Source organism: Ipomoea nil, unplaced genomic scaffold (assembly GCF_001879475.1).
Source record: "Ipomoea nil cultivar Tokyo-kokei standard unplaced genomic scaffold, Asagao_1.1 scaffold2791, whole genome shotgun sequence".
In the NCBI taxonomy this organism is placed as follows: Eukaryota; Viridiplantae; Streptophyta; class Magnoliopsida; order Solanales; family Convolvulaceae; genus Ipomoea; species Ipomoea nil.
The window spans coordinates 1169715-1192453 of record NW_017619219.1 but is presented as its reverse complement, the minus strand read 5'-3'; the positions used below and the strand labels follow the sequence as shown (position 1 = coordinate 1192453).

At 35.7% G+C, this 22739-nt stretch overlaps 1 protein-coding gene and 1 long non-coding RNA gene across 2 annotated transcripts; one reads left to right on the top strand and one right to left on the bottom strand.

The window, feature by feature from the left end:
• Window positions 1-570: 570 nt before the first annotated feature.
• LOC109157661 lies at window positions 571-22288 on the bottom strand. Its single transcript, XR_002050268.1, has 3 exons — window positions 22195-22288; window positions 12924-12926; window positions 571-582 (listed from the first exon to the last, which is right to left on the bottom strand). It is a non-coding gene; the product is annotated as an uncharacterized LOC109157661 (long non-coding RNA).
• Window positions 13221-17321, top strand: LOC109157658 (synaptotagmin-4-like). Its single transcript, XM_019305512.1, has 11 exons — window positions 13221-13511; window positions 13599-13700; window positions 13985-14035; window positions 14157-14274; window positions 14381-14502; window positions 14610-14708; window positions 14939-15019; window positions 15111-15196; window positions 15260-15485; window positions 16026-16190; window positions 16697-17321. Exons 1-11 carry the CDS (start codon window positions 13407-13409, stop codon window positions 17090-17092), a joined length of 1551 nt encoding a protein of 516 aa, XP_019161057.1. The 5' UTR covers window positions 13221-13406; the 3' UTR covers window positions 17093-17321.
• Window positions 22289-22739: the final 451 nt, after the last annotated feature.

Genomic DNA, 22739 nt, shown 5'->3' with positions numbered 1-22739 from the left:
TTTAAAATGTAGAAAGTCAAGTAAAAGCAGGGGCGAAGGCACCTGTGACTAGCAGGGCTGCAGGGGGCCTTGCCCTACCCCCTCCCCCCCCCCAAAAAAAAAATTGTATTAATAATGTGAAAGTCAATTATGGCCCCTCTCATTAGTCACTAAAACATTTTCCTTCCTCAAACAAAGCTTCTTGCGTAAGTTTTCACTTAAATCAACCCAATTTCAAACCAAATGAGATAAGGCATACCGCATACAGAAACAACAAATCACATCAATACACACAAAGGCATTTCTCTTCCATTTTTCAAGCAGCAAGTGTATAGGTAATTTTACATTTCTTTTTTATTCTTTAAATCTTTGAATTTTTTTTTATGAATTATTATTTATTGGAGATAAATTCATTAATCTTCACCACAATAAAAAGTCTAGATATTGTAGTTAAATGGTGGGTTGAAATAACCAAGTTTGTAAAAATATATTCAACTATTGAGTATGTATTTAATTAAAGTGCGGAGCTACTATAATGTTTCACAAAGTAAATCTGCAAAACTCAGTCTACAAAGGAGCTAATGTTGGGCACCAAAGATCAATCTGGGTAAAAGATCAAATACTTTTGAGAAAAGTATTTGTAAGTGTTGCATTGTAGGGGTAATTAACTCCTTATATATTTCTTTTCTATAAGTCTCTTTGTGATACCGAAAGTAATGGTAAAAGAGAATATTTCATGTTGAACATGAAAATTTCAAGAGAATTATTTGTGAGTAAATAAAGTACACGTTAAAGTGTACGTAAATTTGATCGAGATGATCAACTTACTTTAATATAGAAGACTAATTATGAGGTTAGTCGTTGAATTATTGATGAAATGACATAAAGCACATGAGGTGATGAATTCATATGGTGGATCCCACTTTTGTGGTCAAATGAAGCCATGGAAAGAATCACAAAGTAGTACACTAATTGGTCATTCTATCACAAAGTAGTACACTTAATGTGTAAAAAAAAAAAGCATGCTAAAAGGACTAAATCTGTTAGTTTTAAAAGTCACGAACTGAAATTACCACCTCCCTTATAGTCATAGGACCAAAAGTGTAATTTTCTCTCTCTCTCTCTCTCTCTCTCTCTCTCTCTCTCTCTCTCTCTCTCTCTCTCTCTCTATATATATATATATATATATATATATATATATATATATATATATATATATATTAGAAGTGCCTGGAAAAGGTTTCCCCTCAAAATTTATGGGCATTTTTGTAATATCAATCATTTGAAAAAAATGACATTTAATATTAAAATTAAGAGTTAATATCATCTAGAGTCTCCAAGTATAGTAGTTTTGCCACGTTTAGTTCTAAACTTTCAAATTATCACCTATGGTCCTTCGACTTTCAAATTGTTACCATCCGTGGTCCAAGTTAACCACCCATGTCCTTCAACTATCAAATTTTAACCACCCATGATCCTTTTAAGAGGACCGCAGCTGGTTAAATTTTGAAAATTGAAGGACCAAGGTGGTTAACTTGGACTACGGATGGTAACAATTTGAAAGTCAGAGGACCATGGGGGGTAATTTGAAAGTTTAGAATTAAACGTGACAAAACCACCATACTCGGAGGACCCTAGATGATATTAACTCTTAAAATTAATTACACTTTTCTTTCATATGATAATTTTATGTTATTTTCAACTTGAGCTTATTTTTCTCTTTTTCTTTTTGTAAAAATAAAACTATTGTATAAAAAAATCATTAAAAAGCTCTAATTAAGATCTTTTGAATGACATCCATATTGATATACTTTTTTTTTTTTAAGAAATCTATAGGTACATAAAGTCATTACTTTAGTGTAATATTTTATACAATAAGCTTTGTTTTTATTAACATATAGAAATAACATTATGAACCTACTATAAAATGAATGGAAATACATATAATGATGGCCACTTAATTTAGGATTTTTTGGACATTACAACTTATGTTTATAGACATATAGAATAAATATTAGAATAAATTTCACTTTTTTGTCCACTGACCATATTATACATGAATCACATTTAGTCCTTGACTATTAAAATTTTCTAATTAGGACCATTAGGTGCATGCCTATGTAATTTGTATTACATTTGGTCCTACCATTTAATTTTTCGACCAACTATTGTCAGAATTGTTCCTTCCGAAATAAATTAATGTGATACAAATTACATATTCAGGCACATAATTAGAAAATTTTAATAGTCAAAGACCAAATGTGATTCATGTATAATTGTCAAGGGATCAAAAGTGAATTTTTTTTCTAAATATTATGAACATAGTACGAGATGAATGTTATTATACATGACGCGTCTATAGTAATATTTATATACATTAAACTTTGTTTTTATGAACATTATGAACCTAACTACTATAGAGTAAATGTAAATACATATAATTGTATATTTAGTTTAGTGTTTATGAACATTAATGTTTATATTTATAGACATATAGAACAAATATTATGAGATAGCACACACGTGATGTGTATATAGTCCTTTAAAAAAAAAAATTAATCCCAACATTAAATCATTATAAATTAAAGCAAAATTTGATATTACGTACTATACATACTTTATTATAATAAGATATTGTTAGAATATTATATAATATTTTGAGTATTTATTTATTTATTTACATTATTTATATTTAATAAATAATTTAATTATTAAATATATATTACTATTCGTGCATCGCACGGGTGCTATACTAGTTTATCTTAAAGAAAGAGTATAAAAAAGAATATATACTGAGATCGAGTATCAAGACTTTAACACACTTTTAGAGAGTATTCTTATGCTAAAAAAGGAAAAATCATGGAAACCCTGGGTGATAGTTCAAGTGTCAAATGAACTTTTTTTATTGGGAAGAATTTCGGGATATAACTCAGGTTCACTCTCGCAAGTGACGATTCTTCCTGAACCAATTTTCATGACATCCCGGAATGGGGGACTAATCGGGTGCACTTGGACCGTTAAGAGAAAGACCCGGACCACCTCGTGGTTACAAAAAAAAAATCAAAACAAAAAAAACAAAAAAAAACCATGAAGGGTATTTACATGAAGGGTATTTATATGTATAAGGTCTTGAGTATCTTAGACTCAAAAAACATTTAGAAATAATCAAAATGAATATCAATAACTTAAATGAACATTTTAAAGTCTAGAAAAAGATTTTTGTGAATAAATTTTTTTTTTTTTTACATATAAAAATGGTTTAGGAAAATTTGAGTTACTTAAGATTTTTTCTCTTTTCAAATTCATAAAAATTTAATTTAAGAGGGTGTTTGGTAATCAAGAAAATTCAAACTGTCTTAAGAATTTGCAACAGATAAAAAAAGTATAGAACATATACTACATTGTAATAGAGTCAATAGTACTAAAAAAAAAAAAAAAAAAATCTTTCTTAGGAATTTAAAAGATAGAAAGTTATTAATATGTTTGCCAATCTTTGACTTAGAAAGTTTAAAGTTTTCTAAGAATCTAATTTTGTAATATCAAGAAAGATAAATGCGACCTATGTACAAAATTTATTCAAATACATATTTATCATTTGTTGTGACACGTTAAAATTTAAAAGTATCTTTTATTATTTTATAAATATAAAGAATTTTCTCCCGCCATTATGAAGTATAACGAGTTAAAGACCCGCGTGTGTATGAATTGGTAAGAGTTTAATTTGTTAGTCTGTTTCACGTTAATGGTCTGAAGTAGTATTATATAGTTAATATGAGTTAATTCCAACAATGGTCCTCCGACTATTGCGATTTTCCAAAATTGATCCTTGACTTTTAATTTGGATAAAAAAGACACTTGACTTTCTAATCTGTTCCAGCAATAGTCCTCCCGTCTAACTTCCGTCTCTTAGCCGTTTGTGGAGGGTTAAAATGGTCTTTTTGCTTTCTTCTTTCTCATTATATATACACAGAGAAGCAGATTGACGCAGAGAAACAAATTGACGCAGATAAGGAAACTGAAACAGAGAAGCATCGAAGAACTCCATCGTTTCTCACATATCTTGCTCGCGTAGCTTCCTCAGAGCCAAAATTGCTCGCCTAGGGTCCTTCCTCCATTATTGAACTAACCGTTGTGTGTCCCTCTCAACATTCCCTGGACCCTGGATACTAAACTGTCTATACATACATACATGATGTATATATACAACTTTGCAGATTCGCGAATAGCATTTATCTATGTGCATCATATCATGGTTAGGTAATATGAAGAGAGAATTTGAGATGTTGTCATCGTACGTTGTTCTACGGCGATGAACAGGTTTTTGCGGTGGACGACGAAGCGTATATCATCAACGGAATGCACGATAAGCTGAGCTTCCGAGCTTTGTTAAGCTTGTGCCTCAACCACGAGGAACAGACAACTCTATTACATTTACTACCTCCTCAGCTCATGAGTACTGCTGCTACTTCTAACTTCAACTGCTTGCAGTATGATGTTTATCCTCCAACGTCGTTACCGTTGCCGGAGAATGTGGCATTCGGATCCTTTACTGCATTTTCGCCGACTTTGATATGGAGTCTCCAATACGGCGGCGGCGGAGACTTGGAGCTCATGTTTTCGAAAATGCCGAGGCAGGAGTTCAATACTCATCACTTCGATCGGATCCTATGGACTATGGTTATGGCTATGGATTCCTCCAGACGCAGGTTAGAGTCCTCTAGAACATGCGGGTTCGACGTGCTCTCCCCTCTCCAATCACTACCCCTGCCCTGCACGGAACACTCGCGAGGCTCTCCCGGCAACAGCTTCTAGAAGTTCTGGTGAACTCGCCGGCGGCTCAGACGTTCCTTTAGTCCAGAGGCTGTTGCGTTTACTCCGTGGAACAATTGGCTCTGCTCAGAAAAGTAGTCGACAGAAAAGCTCTGTTTGAACAGATACTCATCGCCTCTGCATCCATGTTACGCTCCTAATTAAGGTGCTCAATAATGGAGGCGAAGAGCTTTCACTACTATACCTTGTAGACATTTCTTGATTCCTTGAAGATGAAGAGCTTCACTACTATACCTTGTAGACGTTTCAATAATGGAGGAACCACCCTAGGCGAGCAATTTCGGCCACTGAGGAAGCTACGTGAGCAAGATATGTGAACAACTGGGTTCCTCTTCCCATTTTTTGTCTCCTTTTCTTCATCATCATCATCTTCTTCTTCTCCCTCAAAAGCAGGCGACTCAGATACTATTGAACAACTGGGTTTCTCTCTAAGCATTCATCAATGGTAGGTGATTGTCTAACACCCCACTGGAAATCTCTCATTTGAACTCGCTGGGGAACGATAGGTAATTGTACTGCTCGACCTCTGTGTGACTGTGTCCAGCTTCTTCATCCACCTCCGTTGCCGGCCAGAGTAAGCAGTGGGTCGATCTCCACATCAGCCTGTCGACGAGGAGGTGTATGTTGTGGTTGTAGGAGATGTTGGTTACGTTCGGGAAGTGGAGGCAGTGGTCTGTGCGTGGCAAATGGAATCACGAAATTAGAAGTCCTGTGGAAAAGTGCAGTGCCACAAGCGGTGATGGTTTTGCTGGCGGTGGTGGCCAGTCTAATGAAGATAGGAGAAGAATGTGCGCAATATATAGTCGAATATTGAGGAAAGAAGACACATGCTTTGAAATGACAGATATACCCCTTAAATTAACGTGAAAGTGAAGCTAAGATAACGGAAGGACCTTTGATGGAAAGGTTTTGATAGTCAAGTGTCTTTTTTGTCCAAATTAAAAGACGAGGACCAAATGTGGAAAATCATGATAGTCGGATGACCTTTGCTGGAATTAACTCTAGTTAATATTGTCAATAGTTAATGAGTTGAAGGTGTAGCATTAAGTATTGCATCAGTTTCCACTTCCGACAGGAATAAATTTTTGATTAATCGTTAAATTTTATATTATTGTTAAGTTTTGGCCTATTCACTCGTTAGTCCCCGCGTGGTGCTTGCACAATTATACACCCGGAATTGCGTATATATATATATATATATGTATGTGTGTTTGTATATGTAAAGAGAAGAAAAAGGAGGAGGAGAAGAACACCAGGTTATAGTATAACCATCATGTAAGTGTGTCCATTTCATTCATCTTCACTCACTTTATATAGTGGTCATATACAACCTTTCAAGTACACAACATCAATACATGATTAAATGATAAACAAATGAAAGGTCTAAATAGTTTAATGGCCATAAATATAAATATTTATAACACACCCCCTTGGCCATTAAATAATTATACTCATGCCTCGTTAAAAACCTCGCTAGAAAAACCCTGTGGGAAAAACCTAGTCGAGGAAAAGAGTACATGTAGTATCAATCATGTGTTGCATCGGTTGCCTCGTTAAAAACCTTAGCCTAAGAAAAACCTAGTGGGAAAAAAAAACTTAGCTAAGGGAAAAAGAGTACAACCATAAGTCTTCTGGCATCATCTTCAGGATTTAAAAGTCTCTTAGACCGAGTTTATCGCTCCCCCTGAAGACAACAGTCTTCCTAGACTCCGCTTCCCAATTTTATAAACATACTTCTCAAAAGTGGATGTAGGCAGGGACTTAGTGAACAAATCTGCCAGATTTTCACTAGAGCGAACCTTTTCAATGAGTATTTCACCACTCTTCTGGAGTTCATGTGGGTAAAAGAACTTAGGAGCAATATGTTTAGTAAGACCTCCTTTAACGTACCCATTACTCATCTGTGCAACACATGCCGCATTGTCCTCATATAGGACAGTCGGGGAATCAACATTGCTCATTGTTCCGCATGAGCGATGAATATGTTGTATCAGTGATCTCAACCATACGCATCCGCGTGCGGTTTCATATAAAGCAATTATCTCCGAGTGATTAGATGAGGTAGCAACTAAGGTCTGTTTAATGGACCTCCAAGATATAGTTGTACCTCCACAAAGAAAAACATAACCAGTTTGCGATTTAGCAGTATGAGGGTCAGACATATAACCAGCGTCTGAATACCCTTTCAAAGTAATGTCCTGGTTGTTTTCAAAATAAAGACCAAGGTCTTTTGTCCCTTGGAGATATCTAAAGATATGCTTTATTCCACTCCAATGTCTTCTGGTCGGAGATGCACTAAATCTAGCAAGTAAATTCACTGAAAAGGCAATATCAGGCCTTGTGCAATTAGCCAGGTAAAGCAAGGCTCCAATAGCACTTAGGTAAGGAACTTCAGGTCCTAGAAACTCCTCATTATCCTCCTTAGGTCTAAATGGGTCCTTTTCCGCTTTAAGGGATCGGACCACCATTGGGGTGCTAAGCGGATGAGATTTATCCATATAGAATTTCTCCAATAATTTATTAATGTAGTTGGCTTGGTGAATGAAAATTCCATTTGGAAGATGCTCGATCTGCAGGCCGAGGCAGAACTTGGTTTTTCCCAAGTCTTTCGTTTCAAATTCTGCTTTTAAGCATGAACATGCTTCTATAAGGTCTTCCTTTGTTCCAATAATGTTCATGTCATCGACATAGATAGATATAATGCAGAAGCCATTAGATGACTTCTTAATGAATATACAAGGGCAAATATCATTTTTAACATATCCCTTCTTCAGGAGGAATTCACTCAGATGGTTATACCACATTCTACCAGATTGCTTCAAGCCATATAATGACCTTTGAAGTTTGATGCTATACATGTTTCGATCTTTATCCCTCATATTGGAATTTTGAATACCCTCGGGTATTTTCATGTATATATCAGCATCTAGTGACCCATAAAGGTAAGCTGTCACTACATCCATCAACTGCATATCTAATTTCATACTTACTGCCAATGATATTAAATAGCGGAATGAGATGCCATCAATAACAGGAGAGTATGTTTGATCAAAATCAATTCCGGGTCTCTGCGTGAACCCCTGAGCTACCAATCTCGCTTTATATCTAACCACCTCATTGTTTTCATTCCTCTTCCGTACGAATACCCACCCGGATCCTACTGGGCTCACATCTTTTGGGGAAAGTACGGGGTGGGACCAAAAACTTTTCTTTGATTAAGCGAGTTGAGCTCTGCCTCAATTGCCTGTTTCCACTTCAACCAGTCAGAGCGCTTCCGGCACTCGGTTATTGACTTTGGTTCTGGATCCAGATTATTTCGTGGAATATTACAGGCAACTGCATAGGTAAAAGTGTCGTCGACGACTATTAAATCTCTGTTATATGTTTCTCCTGTATCAACAAAATTTATGGTCGTTTCTATATTGACATCAACCAGATCATCGTCATTTCCCAAAATATTTTAATCTGGATGTTCCGCATTCCCAGTGTTCGTATTATTTAGAGCACGTGCAGGTTCATTGGGTTCTCCATCTTCGGGACGGTTAACATTTTTCTAGAGTGACTGAGATATTTTACCAATTCTCGTCTTCCGTGGATTTAAATCTTGTGCACCAAGTGGTCTCCCGCGCTTCTGGCGATGGGGAGTGTCAGTGTGCATACTTGGTCCCACGGGGACTTCAACTCTCGAAGGAGCATTCACAGCAGGGATATGGGACCTAGTCACTCCTCTGTTATCAGTAAAAGCATCTGGCAGGTTATTTGCTAAATTTTGCAAATTAATAATTTTCTGAACTTCTAGTTCAGTTTGACTAGTACGTGGGTCTAGATACTGAAGATCCTTTTCATCCCATGAGATTTCTCGGCATTTCGTTAAATAAGGTCTTTTATCTCCCCCTAATGCCGGGAAATGATCTTCATCAAAAATGCAGTCAGCGTACCTCGCGGTAAACTGATCTCCTGTCATGGGCTCTAGGTATTTAATGATGGAAGGAGATTCATAACCAACATATATACCTAGTTTTCGTTGAGGGCCCATGGAGGTACGATTTGTAGGTGGTATGGGGGTATAAACTGCACACCCAAATACACGCAGATGGGAAATGTTAGGTTCTACGCCACGTAGTAGTTGCAAGGGGGAATAATCATGATATGCACTAGGTCGGATTTGAATTAAAGCTGCAGCATGTAATACTGCGTGTCCCCAACATGAGACTGGTAAACCAAACTTCTGCAGTAATGGTCTAGCGATTAATTTAATACGCTTAATCAGAGACTCAGCCAAGCCATTCTGAGTATGGACATAAGGTACAGGATGCTCCACTTTGATGCCCAAGGCCATACAATAATCATTGAAAGCCGTTGATGTGAATTCTCCAGCATTATCCATTCTTATTGATTTAATGGGATAATCTGGGAATTGGGCATTCAACTCAATAATTTTCGCAACAAATTTAGCGAAAGCTTTGTTCCTCGTGGACAGTAGACTAACATGAGTCCAACGAGTGGAAGCATCAATAAGGACCATAAAATATCTAAATGGTCCAGAAGGTGGACTAATAGGTCCACAAATGTCGCCCTGCAATCTCTGCAGAAATATAGGCGATTCATGTCCAACCTTAGTACGCGACGGGCGTACAATATATTTACCTTTCGCACAAGCCACACATGTAAACATATTTGGCGAAAGTACCTGAGATCTAGACAGGTTATGTCCAGCAGAATTAGATATGATCCGGCCCATCATATTCTGCCCAGGATGACCCAGACGGTCATGCCACATTTGAAAAGAATGTGGATTTTTTAGTTTCATGGTAAGTGCCACAAATGAATCATTGGGTTGTATATAGGTATAATATAACCCAGAGGATAAAGAGGCAAGTTCCTCAATCTCCCGCTTTTGACCAGTGATCAACTGAGTCATGGTCAAGAACTCCTCTTTGTTCTTAGTCTTGGTTTCAATATGGAAACCATTTGAACGAATATCCTTGAAACTCAGCAAGGTTCGTTTAGATTGAGGGTACAACAAAGCATTTTCAATTAGTAACTTTGTACCCTTAGGGAGGATGATGGATGCTCTTCCGGAGCCCACTATTTGTACCTGATCATTAGAAATGGTAGTAATATTACTACTTGATTTGTTTAAGGTACGAAAAAACCTCATATCCGTTAGGATAGTATGCGTGGTTGCACTATCCACCAAACACAATGTTGGTTCATGCTCCATTGTGCGAACAACAACTTTGTAATGTTGTAAGATCTTCGGGGTTACTTCTCGAACAGTGGTTGTTCGTTACTAATTAACCAATGCCTTGGTACAAAAAATAGCATGTGAAGGTTAAAAAAAGAGGTGAACCATTCATCATGATAAAATAGAAAACATAGAAATCAAGTCATAAAACGATATGAAAAAAAAACATAAGTTCATAATCCAAAAAAAACGATACGAAAAATAGGTTCATAAACCAAGAGCATAAGACAGATCATTCTTGATCACCAAAGTCTTCAAGCTCATATTTTAAAGGATCATCATCATCATTCATCACTGCATTTGCTTCAGGCAAATCAGTGTTGGTGTGATGAGATTCCTTTCTTGACGGTTGCTTATCATTTTTCTTTTGCGTCATTTTGTAAGCTTCAACCAGATGCTTTGGTGTACGACATGTACGAGACCAGTGTCCCGTACATCCACACCGATAACATGTTTGTGACCTTGATGAACCTTGATCACTTTGTTTCTTATCTTGGGCCCGGGAGTCATTGTTGCCTTTGCCTTTACCACTTCGATTGTTTCGACCGTGACCTCTACCACGACCCTTTCCTCGACCCCTTCTAGAATTGCTTCCCTGGGCAATATGATGTGCTTCAGGCGCGGGGGCAGACCCAGCAGGTCGTGCATTATGGTTTTTCATCAACAACTGGTTGTGCTTCTCGGCCACAAGAAGTGCAGATATCAAATCAGAATGCTTTTCATAATTCTTTGCCCTGTACTACTGCTGGAGTACAAGGTTACTCGCATGAAAGGTAGACAGAGTCTTTTCAATTAAGTCTGTCTCTGAAACTTCTTGTTTGCAGAGCTTTAGTTGCGAGACTATCTTATGAAGGGCCGAGTTGTAGTCAATAACTGACTTATAGTCCTGAAACCTCAGGTGAAGCCAGTCAAATTGGGCTTGAGGGAGGACAATCGATGACTGCTGGTCAAAGCGGTCCTTCAGGGACTCCCATAATGCCAAAGGGTCCTTTTCAGTCAAGTATTCATTTTTCAGGTCGTGGTTCAAGTGGTGACGTAAGAAAATGAGAGTCTGCGCCTTCTGGGCGTTTGTACACTGTGACTCAGCAACAATGGTTTGGCTTAGTTCTTTAGACGCGAGATGAATCTCGATGTCTAAAACCCAAGTCAAATAGTTGCTACCGTCAAGTGCGAGCTCATTAAATTCTCTTTTGGCGATAGAAGACATGATCTACAAAACATATATCGTATGGTTTCATATACATTCATAAAATCATATGTTCTCATAGCAAAATAAGGAATTTAATAGGATCTCTAGATGCAAAGCAAACTTCAAGAGATGAAATTGAAAGGTAAAAACTGAAAAACAAATTGACCTTTCAGATTCATGCAAGAGGGAAACTTCCGTATTGAAGCATAGCAACCTTATTAATAACATGCTCATATTGCAGTAATAAATCACAAAATAACCATGATTAACATAATTTAACAATAGCATCTATGCAATTTAATTTGGATGCTCTTATGCGCATCATACATTATCAATACATTATATTGTGTACGCACATTACATTATCAAAATTCATGTGTACAATGCAAAAAATGAATTTTGAATATGAATGAATAAAGAAAGTAAATTCTTAGAGATAAAAATAATAATAATAATAATAAAAGACAATACGTATAGAAATCTATTCTTGCTATGTATATGTAATCAATTCTTCCATCATACAATACTTAATCAAGAGGGACAAGACAAGACAATTTTTTTTTTTTTTTAAATGTACGAACTGTGCACACACTGTAGAAGCAAAATCACATTTGTTTTTCACAGAAGCAAAATAAAATAGAAATATATATATATATATATATATATTACAAAATTTCGATTATGACATACATCCAAAATTTTGATTATAACATACATCCAAATAATTCATTTATGACATGCATCCAAAAAGATTTAGAAAAAAAAAAACAGTTTATCTAAAGAAACAATCCATTTTAATTGTAATTGCTATTCGAAAACAAAATTAATGAACCATATTCTATTTTCACAAAGAGAAGGAATTAAAACTCTCTAGATGCAAGATTTTCACAAAATATATAAATATCTATTTTTTTTTTTGGAAAATATATACAATCAGATAGTGGATTATATACACACATTATTTATCATATGAAAGTAAATTTCAAGAATACAAAGGATCAAATATAATCATTATGAGCCAAATATGCAGTACGTACATTTCTTCCGAAGAGACAAAGATTTTAGATTTCCTTATTCAAGAATTTGCAGGCATATATACAAACTATGCGTACATATACAATATCATACTTATCTAGACAATATAATATAATATATTAGGAAGATAACCAGGCATATTGTGTTCATATATTTCATTCAATTCGCAGGATATAGAATTGGAAAAACATATTCATGATTAGCAACATTGTTCATTCCAGCATGTATATTTGAACAAATAAACATGGCAGAATATTTATATGCATTTTTGAATAAAATATTGTATGCAATATTTTCAATTTATGTTATAAAGGATACGCATAGCATTTACAGACAATGCATATAATTCAATCATACAGAGTACATATTTTATTAACAACAAATATGCACTTTGTAAGAAAAGTAATGTATAAAGCATACCGTTCACCGAAGAGCGTGCTTGATAACGTGTTAAGTTTTGGCCTATTCACTCGTTAGTCCCCGCGTGGTGCTTGCACAATTATACACCCGGAATTGCGTATATATATATATATATATATGTATGTGTGTTTGTATATGTAAAGAGAAGAAAAATGAGGAGGAGAAGAACACCAAGTTATAGTATAACCATCATGTAAGTGTGTCCATTTCATTCATCTTCACTCACTTTATATAGTGGTCATATACAACCTTTCAAGTACACAACATCAATACATGATTAAATGATAAGCAAATGAAAGGTCTAAATAGTTTAATGGCCATAAATATAAATATTTACAACAATTATTATATTTTTAATACATTTTAACACATTCATTTTAAAAATACATGGATCAACAAATAGAATTAAAAAAAAAAAAAAATTAGAATGAAAGACTCAAAAAGGTCTCTTCTGTCGTGATTACTTTCCGTTGGGCAGAAGCAGAATTCAGATCCCAACAGAACAGAAAAGAACAGAACAGACCTCATTTGTTTGCAAAGAGGAAAAAGGAAGTGAATGAGTTTAAAGTAGCAGTATCAGTGTACGTATACAACGTTTGAGTCTGATTGTTGTTTTGTTTGTTTCCCACGATCCATATACAAATAAATAAATACACAAAATCCTCAAATTGATGTGTTTTTTGGGGCTGGCATTATCAAACAAAGATGGGTTTGATTTCGGGGACGCTGTTGGGCATTATGTTCGGGATCGGGTTGATGGCGATTTGGCGCCATGTAATGAGATACCGCAGCACCAAACGTATCGCCAAGGTTTCTTTCTTTCTTAAATGTTTTTTGTTTTCATCGTTTCCCAGAAATTTGAGCATTTCCAACGTTGTTCATTTATTTTCTTCACAGGCAGTTGACGTCAAACTAATGGGTAGCCTAAACAGGGATGATCTCAAGAAAATCTGCGGTGATAATTTTCCTGAATGGGTATCATTCCCTGTCTATGAGCAGGTGCACTTCCTTCTTTACTTCATGCACTCTTATATTTTCTGCAATCAATAATTTGTTTATTTGATTTTTTTGTGTTTAATACTACTTTTGAATGAGTTTCTAAGTATATAAATTTTATTATGAAAAAATTAGTTGTAAATAACTTACTTCAGTCAAACCTTTTTAACCGAACCAGACACATAGAATGGGACGAAGGGAGTATAACATTGACTTTAATGATGGTATGTATGTTACATTTGATTTGATGTTATGTTTGTGGCTCTCATGTTGTCTCACTTTGTCAGGTGAAATGGTTGAACAAACAACTGAGTAAGCTGTGGCCCTTTGTTGCTGATGTAAGAGTTATTATCATGTGATGTTTAATTAGTTAGATTAGCGAATTATGCGTTAGTTTTCTGCTTGTGTGATTCACTAAACCAACGATATATTATTGTTTGGACGTGAGATTATCTGCAGGCGGCTGAGGCTGTTATAAGAGAGTCTGTTGAACCTTTGTTAGAAGAATATCGCCCTCCCGGGATTAATTTGAAGTTCAGCAAACTGTCCCTTGGAACTGTGGCACCAAAGATTGAAGGTAGTGGATTTCGTGTTGAGCATATAATATAATATATAATCCGGTCCAACTATCAGTTTAAGCTTTTAGTTAAGATGCTTCAATTTTTGTTGGTAAATTGATACAGGTATTCGTGTTCAGAGCCTTAAAAAGGGTCAAATTACTATGGATGTTGACTTCCGATGGGGTGGAGATCCCAGTATCATTCTAGCTGTTGAAGCTGCACTAGTTGCTTCTTTGCCCATTCAGGTCCGTGGCTCGCTCCAGTGTCTCATTCATCTACTCCTAGTTTTCTTTTTAGTTTTATATATATATTCTGAGCTAATCATTCGCTCGCGCTTTTAATTTGGTGACAGTTGAAAGACCTTCAAGTCTTCACAGTTATTCGTGTTATCTTCCAACTTGCTGACGAAATTCCTTGCATATCTGCTGTTGTTGTTGCTTTACTTGCCGAGGTATATTTTTTATGATGATGCTTGACAATATTGTTTATTCCCCGTTTTCTGGGATTTGTTCTTATGAACTGCCTATGTGTGGGATTTTGTTTTTCCACATTCTTGATTCTAACATTTTCTTCAATTCCATATAAAACATTTCGACTTTTTCAAACGTTCTACGTGATTGGTGCAATTAAACTCCTATAATATATGAGAATGACTAATAAATACCTTCTCTGTTCAATCAGCCAAAGCCAAGAATCGATTATGTATTGAAGGCTGTCGGTGGAAGTTTAACCGCCATTCCTGGACTTTCAGATATGATAGATGTAAGTTTCGATATGATCTCTGCTTAGGCATTTCTTGCTTGATATCCCCTGCCCGCCCGGTAGACTGACCACCAATATTATTGTTTCATAGGTTACTGTGAATTCTATTGTCACGGATACGCTACAATGGCCCCATAGGATTGTTGTTCCAATTGGTGGTTTACCTGTGGATACAAGGTAACTCCTAATTTCCTCGTTTCATCTCTTCTTTCATCTTAAAACTATTCTGATTTGATGCAGTGATTTGGAGCTTAAGCCACAGGCGAAGGTTACGATAACGATAATCAAGGCAAATGACTTAAAGAACAGGGAAGTGATTGGAAAATCTGATCCGTATGCAATTGTATATATCCGTCCACTGTTCAAGGTTAAAACAAAAACTATCGATGACAACCTTAACCCTGTTTGGAATGAGACATTTGAGTTGATTGCAGAAGACAAGGAGACACAAGCTGTTATCCTCGAGGTTTGAATCATACACTCATCTTTGTTGGAATCAAAATCCCACTTTGCCCAAACTACTAAATGCTCTTATATATTGTTGCCTGTTGGAAGTTCCTTGCTAGTGCTTGTTGCCAAGTAAAAGAGGTCACATGGCTGACTATGTTTGGTTCAATTTTGGGATGACGAGGGAAACCTGCAGTCACTACCTGAGGGTAAATCTCACCCTGTGACCTTAGCCGGCAAAGGACCACAAAGAAGTAAACCAGCTTAGGTTGCCCACCTGAGGCTGAGGGTAAATCTCGCCTTGTGACCTTAGCCAGCAAAGGACCACAAGGAAGTAAACCAGCTTAGGTTGTCCATAGTTGACCGGCTCAAACTGCATTCGAACTCATGACCTTGTGACTACAAGTATCGATCTTTAGCCAACTTGGTTGGGGTTCAATTTTGTATTGGTATGAAATTGAGCAAGAAACCGCCGCCTTCTTTTTAAGAATATGGGTAAAATGCGGGTCCTTGATTGATGTGAGGGTGCATTGTTAACAATCAAAATCCCTTTGAACAGGTTTTTGATGAAGATGTTGGGCAAGATGAGCTAATGGGTGTTGCAAAGTTACCTCTGAATGAGCTGGTACCTGAGACTTCCAAACAACATGAATTGAGACTGCTGCCAAAACTTGACATGTTTAAAGTCAAAGACAAGAAGGACAGAGGGACCATTACAATTAAGGTTACATACATGGTCTCTGTACTTTTAACTGCCTATCAGAGTGGCATTTCATTTTTCTTACTCCACTACTAATTACTACCTATATATATATGTGGACAAATATGATTCTTCCGTCTAGGTGGTCAAAGGCTAAAAATCAATGAAAAATGGAAAAAAATGCTGACATTTCTGTAATTACGATTGTGCATTTAGAAATGCTTGACAGTGAATTTGGAAATGCTTTGAGTGCATGGAAGGCACTACCTGATTCTCTTCACCTTCCTCCTCCATGTCATCACAAGAGTTTCTAAATGGGCTGTCAAGCATTTTCAAATGCACAATCGTAATTACAGAAATGCCACCTTGCCTTTGATCATCCGAAGATATTTATCCGCAATTCTCACTTGGGGTTGTTCTCATTTGATCCTGATTCTATATATTCGGGGGCATGTGTGTATATGTATATTCGCATTTGTGAATTAGGAAATAGTTGTTCCAATATGGTGATCATGAATTCCCAACGTCAGGTGTTGTACCACGAATTCAGCAAGCAAGAGCAGCTAGCTGCCATGGAGTATGAGAATAGGACCCTGGAAGCGCGAAAAAAGCAGAGAGAAGAAGGTACGATTGGGAACGGAAGGGATGCCATGGATGGGGCAGGATCCGCTGTTGGTACAGGAGCGGAGGTTGTGGGGAGTGGCATGAGTGCGGGCATTGGAGCGACTGGAAGTGGGAAGGGAGCAGTGAGCAGTGGGCTTAGCAAAGCCGGTAAGTTTGTTGGTAGGACATTTACCGGGCATTCCATTTCCATCCATCCCCATTCTAAGAGCCACCGGCGTGAAAATTCCTCCCCAACATTGAACTCTGCTCGTGAAGGTGGCGGTGGTGGTGGTGGTGGTAATGGTGATGCAAAGCCAGTTTAGACTATAACGCTCTAGACTTGGACTTTCACATCAATTTTTTTTGACAGATTGCCGTTCGATATGCCAGTTTAGTTGTCCATGGACCAAATTTGGTGTCTAAAGGAAAACCTTAATTATGAGTGTAGTGATGAAACATAAGCTTTGATGTTCTAATCAATCGAATTTGGTCTGTATAGCCTTGTTAAAAAATAATGATGTACATTCTTATCCTTTCCCTTTCTTCACAAAATTTGATTACAGTGTACACACATTGTAGATTACAGATCTTGATAGACAATCCTAAATTCCTTTGCCACTATATAATGTGAAAAATATTCCCTTCTTCATGTATGGCATTACAAGAATACTGTTGATTTCAGTGGAGCCTCTTCAGTGCCTTAGCTTAGCTAAGTCTGTTAGACTGTTGGATGGTAATCACAAGGTTTCAAGTTCAACTCACAGTGAGAATATCTTATTGGCCTTCTTATAAGCAATCTAGCCTCATTGTGGTTCTTTATCGATTAGGATCACAAACCGGAATTTACAGGTTTCTCTGGTTATCCAAAAATCATGTTTTGTAGGATGTGATTTCATCATTTTTGCTTTGTTAGACGTAAAAAAACATGGGGTTTCAACTTTAACAAGTACAATGCATAGTTCAAGTTGGTAGTGCTGCGGAGAAAGCGAAGATTAATACGTTGTTGCGGCCTGCGGGAAGAAGATTGTGTTACGGAGGCATTCACTAATTTAAAATAATAATAATAATAATAATAATAATAATAATAATAATAATAATAATAATAATAGAGGAAATATCAGTTTTAGTCCCTCGATTATTATACCTTTATCAATTTTAGTCATTGACTATTAAAATTTAGAATAAAAGTCAAATAGGCCACCCAAATACCAAATTGCAAATCAAATTGCAATTAGGCCATCGAACTCAAAAAAGATGCAATTGGGTTCCTGAACAAGGGGTGTTCAATTGGGTTCGGTGAACGGTTAACCGAACCGAATTAACCGAAGTTTGCTCTACCGAATTCACCAAATCAAATTTTTTTTCCGTTAATCGGTCGGTATATATATATATATATATATATATATATATATATATATATATATATATATATATATATATATATATATATATATTAAAAACTTCGGTTAACCGATCTTTCGAACCGAATTAACCGTTAACCGAAGTTTTAAAATTTCTTTAACCATTAACTGAACCGAAAAAGTTCGGTTCGAAAACGGTTAACGAACTTTGTCGGTTCGGTTGGTTAACCGAAAATTATCCCAAGTTTGCACACCCCTATTGAACAACACAAAATCATGCAACTAGGTCCAAAATGAGTTGTTTACCTGAAATGGCGGTTACTGATGATTTTAAAATAATTTTAAATAAAATAATTAATTAATTGAAAAAAAAAACTAGAATTGCCGGAGACGAATCATCTCTGGCAGACTTCGTCTCCATGGCCGCAGACGAAGACCTTCGTCACCATGGCGATTTATATTCGCAATTTTTTAAAGTAGTAAATTTTAATTATCGTATTTGAAAACTATAGAGATGAATAAAATTTATATTTTGTTTATTAATAATGTAAATAATTTTGATATAATTTATACTTTGTTTTTACAATAAATAAATAAAATATCTATAATACTAATATAGTACCCGGTCACATATATTGGCGCGTGTGCGGACCTATATATATATATATATATATATATATATATATATATATATATATATATATATATATATATATATATATATATATATATATATACATACATACAATCACATATATGATTTACTATTCATAGAAATTTAATTAAAATATAATCAACAATTAAAGTAATTATATAATGATTTTAATAAAATGATAATTAGAGAATAGGAAAAAGATATCGATCATAGATAATTAGATATAGGTGTATGATAATAATGATAGAATTCTGAAAGTTTTAGAATTAAATAGTAACAGTGTTATAAAGGTATAATGGTATTTTAGTCTAACAAGAATGTAGTAGGGACAATTTTGTCCATTACAATTGGAGTGTACAACATTTAATAAAAAAAATGTATATCTTTATTAACATACAAATGTAAATATTGACATGAATGTGCCTATAGCTTAATGGGTAAAGCTTTTGATTTATAATTTGGTGGTCAAGGGTTCAAATCTTACTTTAGACATTTAATACATTGTATATATTTATTTAAAAAAAAAAACTGATATTGTATATATTTATTATTAAAAAAAAAATCGATCGGTTATTCGGTTCAGTTCGGATAAACCGAACCGATCGAGTTACCTAAACTAAGTACCAAACCGATCGGGTTACCTAAACTGAGTACCGATCGGTACATCGGTCTGGGCACTAGTTTGTACTAACTTAACTGAGTACCGAAACGATCGGGTTACCTAAACTGAGTGCCGATCGGTACTTCGGTCTGGGCATTAGTTTGTACTAACTTTGGAATTGAACTAATAGTCATGTAGGCTAAGTTAAGCCTACTTTCTAAAAATATTTTCCAACATTATATTTTGTCATTGACCGAGAAGTGAAGCGTACTTCTTAGTTCCGAGAAGTGCCAGAAACACCTCTATGACCTAGAAGTGCACTATCGGCCGTGTGACTGAGAAGTAAACTTACCTTCCGGTCATAGACGAGATTTTACTTTTCGACTCAGCTGAGAAATTTACAGGAAAAACTTACCTTTCGGTCCAACATTTTCCTACATTTTGCACTCTTTGTGTGTCTAAGCTCAAAATAATAATAATAATAATAACAATAATAATAATAATAATAATAATAATAATAATGTTAGTTTCAATGATAAAAATAATATTTAATGTGATACATAGTGATTATTGAGTTTTTAGTATGATTATATATATATATATATATATATATATATATATATATATATATATATATATATATATATTACACACACACAGAATGATAAAAATAAAAAGTATATGAGTATTTATGAAATTTATGAAACTTATTGTAAAACTTGATAGGAATAGAGGAAAAGTTTGTATGTTCAGACAGAGGGAAAAAGTCTGTAGAGAAAGTTAAAAATTTTGAGGTTGGATTGTGTGATTTTAACTATTTATATTTGCGATAAAAAATCTACAAAAATTCTATTTTGATAGAGTCTAAAAAAATGAAAATAAACAAAAATGAAATAAACAAAAGATTTTATTTTTTTTCAAAATGGTCCCTCGACTATTTCTCAATATATATTAGGCGTACAATAGGTAAACGGACGAAAATTCCTTCTATTTTAACACTGATTAGACGAAATCACGAAATATGTAACAAATGACTGAATTGGGTGAGTTTTTGAAAGTTGAGGGACCACATTTGGTGCGATTGAAAGTCGAAATGTAAAATAGAGAATGAGCAATAGTCGAGGGACCATTTTGGGAAAAAACTCAAAATGAAACTACAAATTAGAGCTCATGGAATAATGTATAGGGAAAAGGGTCAAATACACCCTCCAACTTTAGATAAGAAGTCAATTAGATCCTCAAACATTTGAAAGTTGCAATTAGACACATTAACATATTAATTTAGTACATTAAGGCCCAAAACCTTAATTGTAACCTGCAATAGCAGGTAAATAATTCACCGGCGGAACTCCGACGACATTCCGGCAAAGGCGTGACCAGCAAGTAGCCGGAAAAGGCGACCAGTTCGCCTTCTCCGTTGCTAGAGATGGCGACCAACCATCTCCGTCGATTGGAGATGGCAACCAAACTGATTGCCATCTCCAACGAAGGAGAAAGCGACAGGTTCGGCGGGCAGAAATGTGGTTCGATAGCGAAATCTGGCGGTGTAGAGTTTCGTTCGGCGTTAAATTCCTTCACAGCAAATTATTTCTATAATCTCAGTAACTTTTTCTTCAGCGGCATTGATTCTGGGCTGAGGAGCGATTTTCTGGATTAGGCAGCAAATTCTCTGGTCGACAGCTTCGTAACTCCAGCAAGGCAGCAGTAATCTCTCCAATTGGGCAGCACATGTAATATGGTGCTCCTCCTTTTACATATTGTTTTTTCCTTTATTCAATTGGTGTGGATTAGCTAATATGTTACTATTCAATTAGCAATTTTCGAATTGCTAACTTGCTGTGATGATTACGAACAGAGCTTTCAATTTCATTTGGTGCTGTTGAGTAATTAGCTTAGTTTAATTTGAATTGGTAATAATTGTTTAGATGATTTGTATCTTCACCGTACTTGGAATCATCATGTTTGGCTAAGCATGGTTGCCTTTGCCGGAATGTCGCCGGAGTTCCGCCGGTGAATTATTTACCTGCTATTGTAGGTTACATTTAGGGTTTTGGGTCTTAATGCACTAAATGAATATGTTAATGTTTCTAATTGCAACTTTCAAAAGTTTGAGGGCCTAATTGACTTCTTACATAAAGTTGGAGGGTGTATTTGACCCTCTTCCCTAATGTATATTGTCAAAGGAATAAGGGTCAAATAGGCCACTCAACTGCGCATTCAATTGCAATTAGGCCATCAAACTAAAAAAGAATGCAATTGGATCTCTGAACAACACAATCTCATGCAATTCTATCCAAAAATAACCTGTTTACCTGGAGATCCGGTTACCAAATTTAAAAATATATTTTTTAATAATTTTAAATTAAAAAAAATCTATAAAAAAAAAAAAAAAAAAAAAAAAAAAAAACCTACATCGTCTCCGCCGGAGACGAAGAAGACTTCTTCATTTTCGGCGGAGACGAAGGGATCTTCGTCTCAGGCCGTCTCCCTGGCCGGGGAAACGGCCTGAGACGAAAGTGGCTTCGTCTCAGGCCGTCTCCATGGCCGGGGAGACGGCCCAAGACGAAGCTGCCACTTCGTCTCCGGCGAAGACGAAGTGGCAGGCAACTCTCAGGCCGTCTCCATGGCCGGGGAGACGGCCCAAGACGAAGCAACCCCTTCGTCTCCGCCGGAGACGAAGAAGTTCTTTGTCTCCGGCGGAAACGAATGGTTTTTTTTTTTTTTTGTATTTTTTTAATTTAAATTTAAATTATTATTTAAAACTATTTAAAAAATATTTTAAAAATTGGGTAACCACCTTCCAGGTACACAAGTCAATTTGGATTGAATTGCATGCATTTGCGTTGTTCAGGGACCCGATTGCATTCTCTTTGAGTTTGATGGCCCAATTGTAATTTGGTGCGCAGTTGAGTGGTCTATTTGACCCTTATTCCTATTGTCAAATGAAACTGTTGTAGAATTAAAATGATACTTTTGGTATTGCTATAATGAAACTAGTGTGTGTGGAAAATGAAACTGTAAAACAGAGAAATATTGTCAAATGAAACTAAAATGTAATTAGAATGATACTTACTTCATGGGATGATCCACAGTAAAATTTGCACTCAATGTGGCCTATATACTATACCGCGCCGTGCGACTTGTGCTGGCCCAAGTATAGTAACATTTGGACCATGCATGGGCCAACTCATGTGGGTACAAACATGGGGTTAAAGACTGGAATGGACAGAAAATAATATTTGTTGATAAAAATGGAAAGATTTAAAATCTTGAAATAGAATGAGAAATGAACGTTTGGGAGATGCGTTTGATGTTAGAAACGCATTTTCCACATGCGTTTGTTATTTTTATTT

Excerpts from the sequence above, each read along its gene's own strand:
- LOC109157658 (XM_019305512.1), top strand. The coding sequence starts at position 13,407 with ATGGGTTTGATTTCGGGGACGCTGTTGGGCATTATGTTCGGGATCGGG. Across the intron at positions 14,275-14,380 it reads TGTGGCACCAAAGATTGAAG|GTATTCGTGTTCAGAGCCTT; the intron begins GTAGTGGATTTC and ends AAATTGATACAG. Across the intron at positions 16,191-16,696 it reads GAGGGACCATTACAATTAAG|GTGTTGTACCACGAATTCAG; the intron begins GTTACATACATG and ends TCCCAACGTCAG.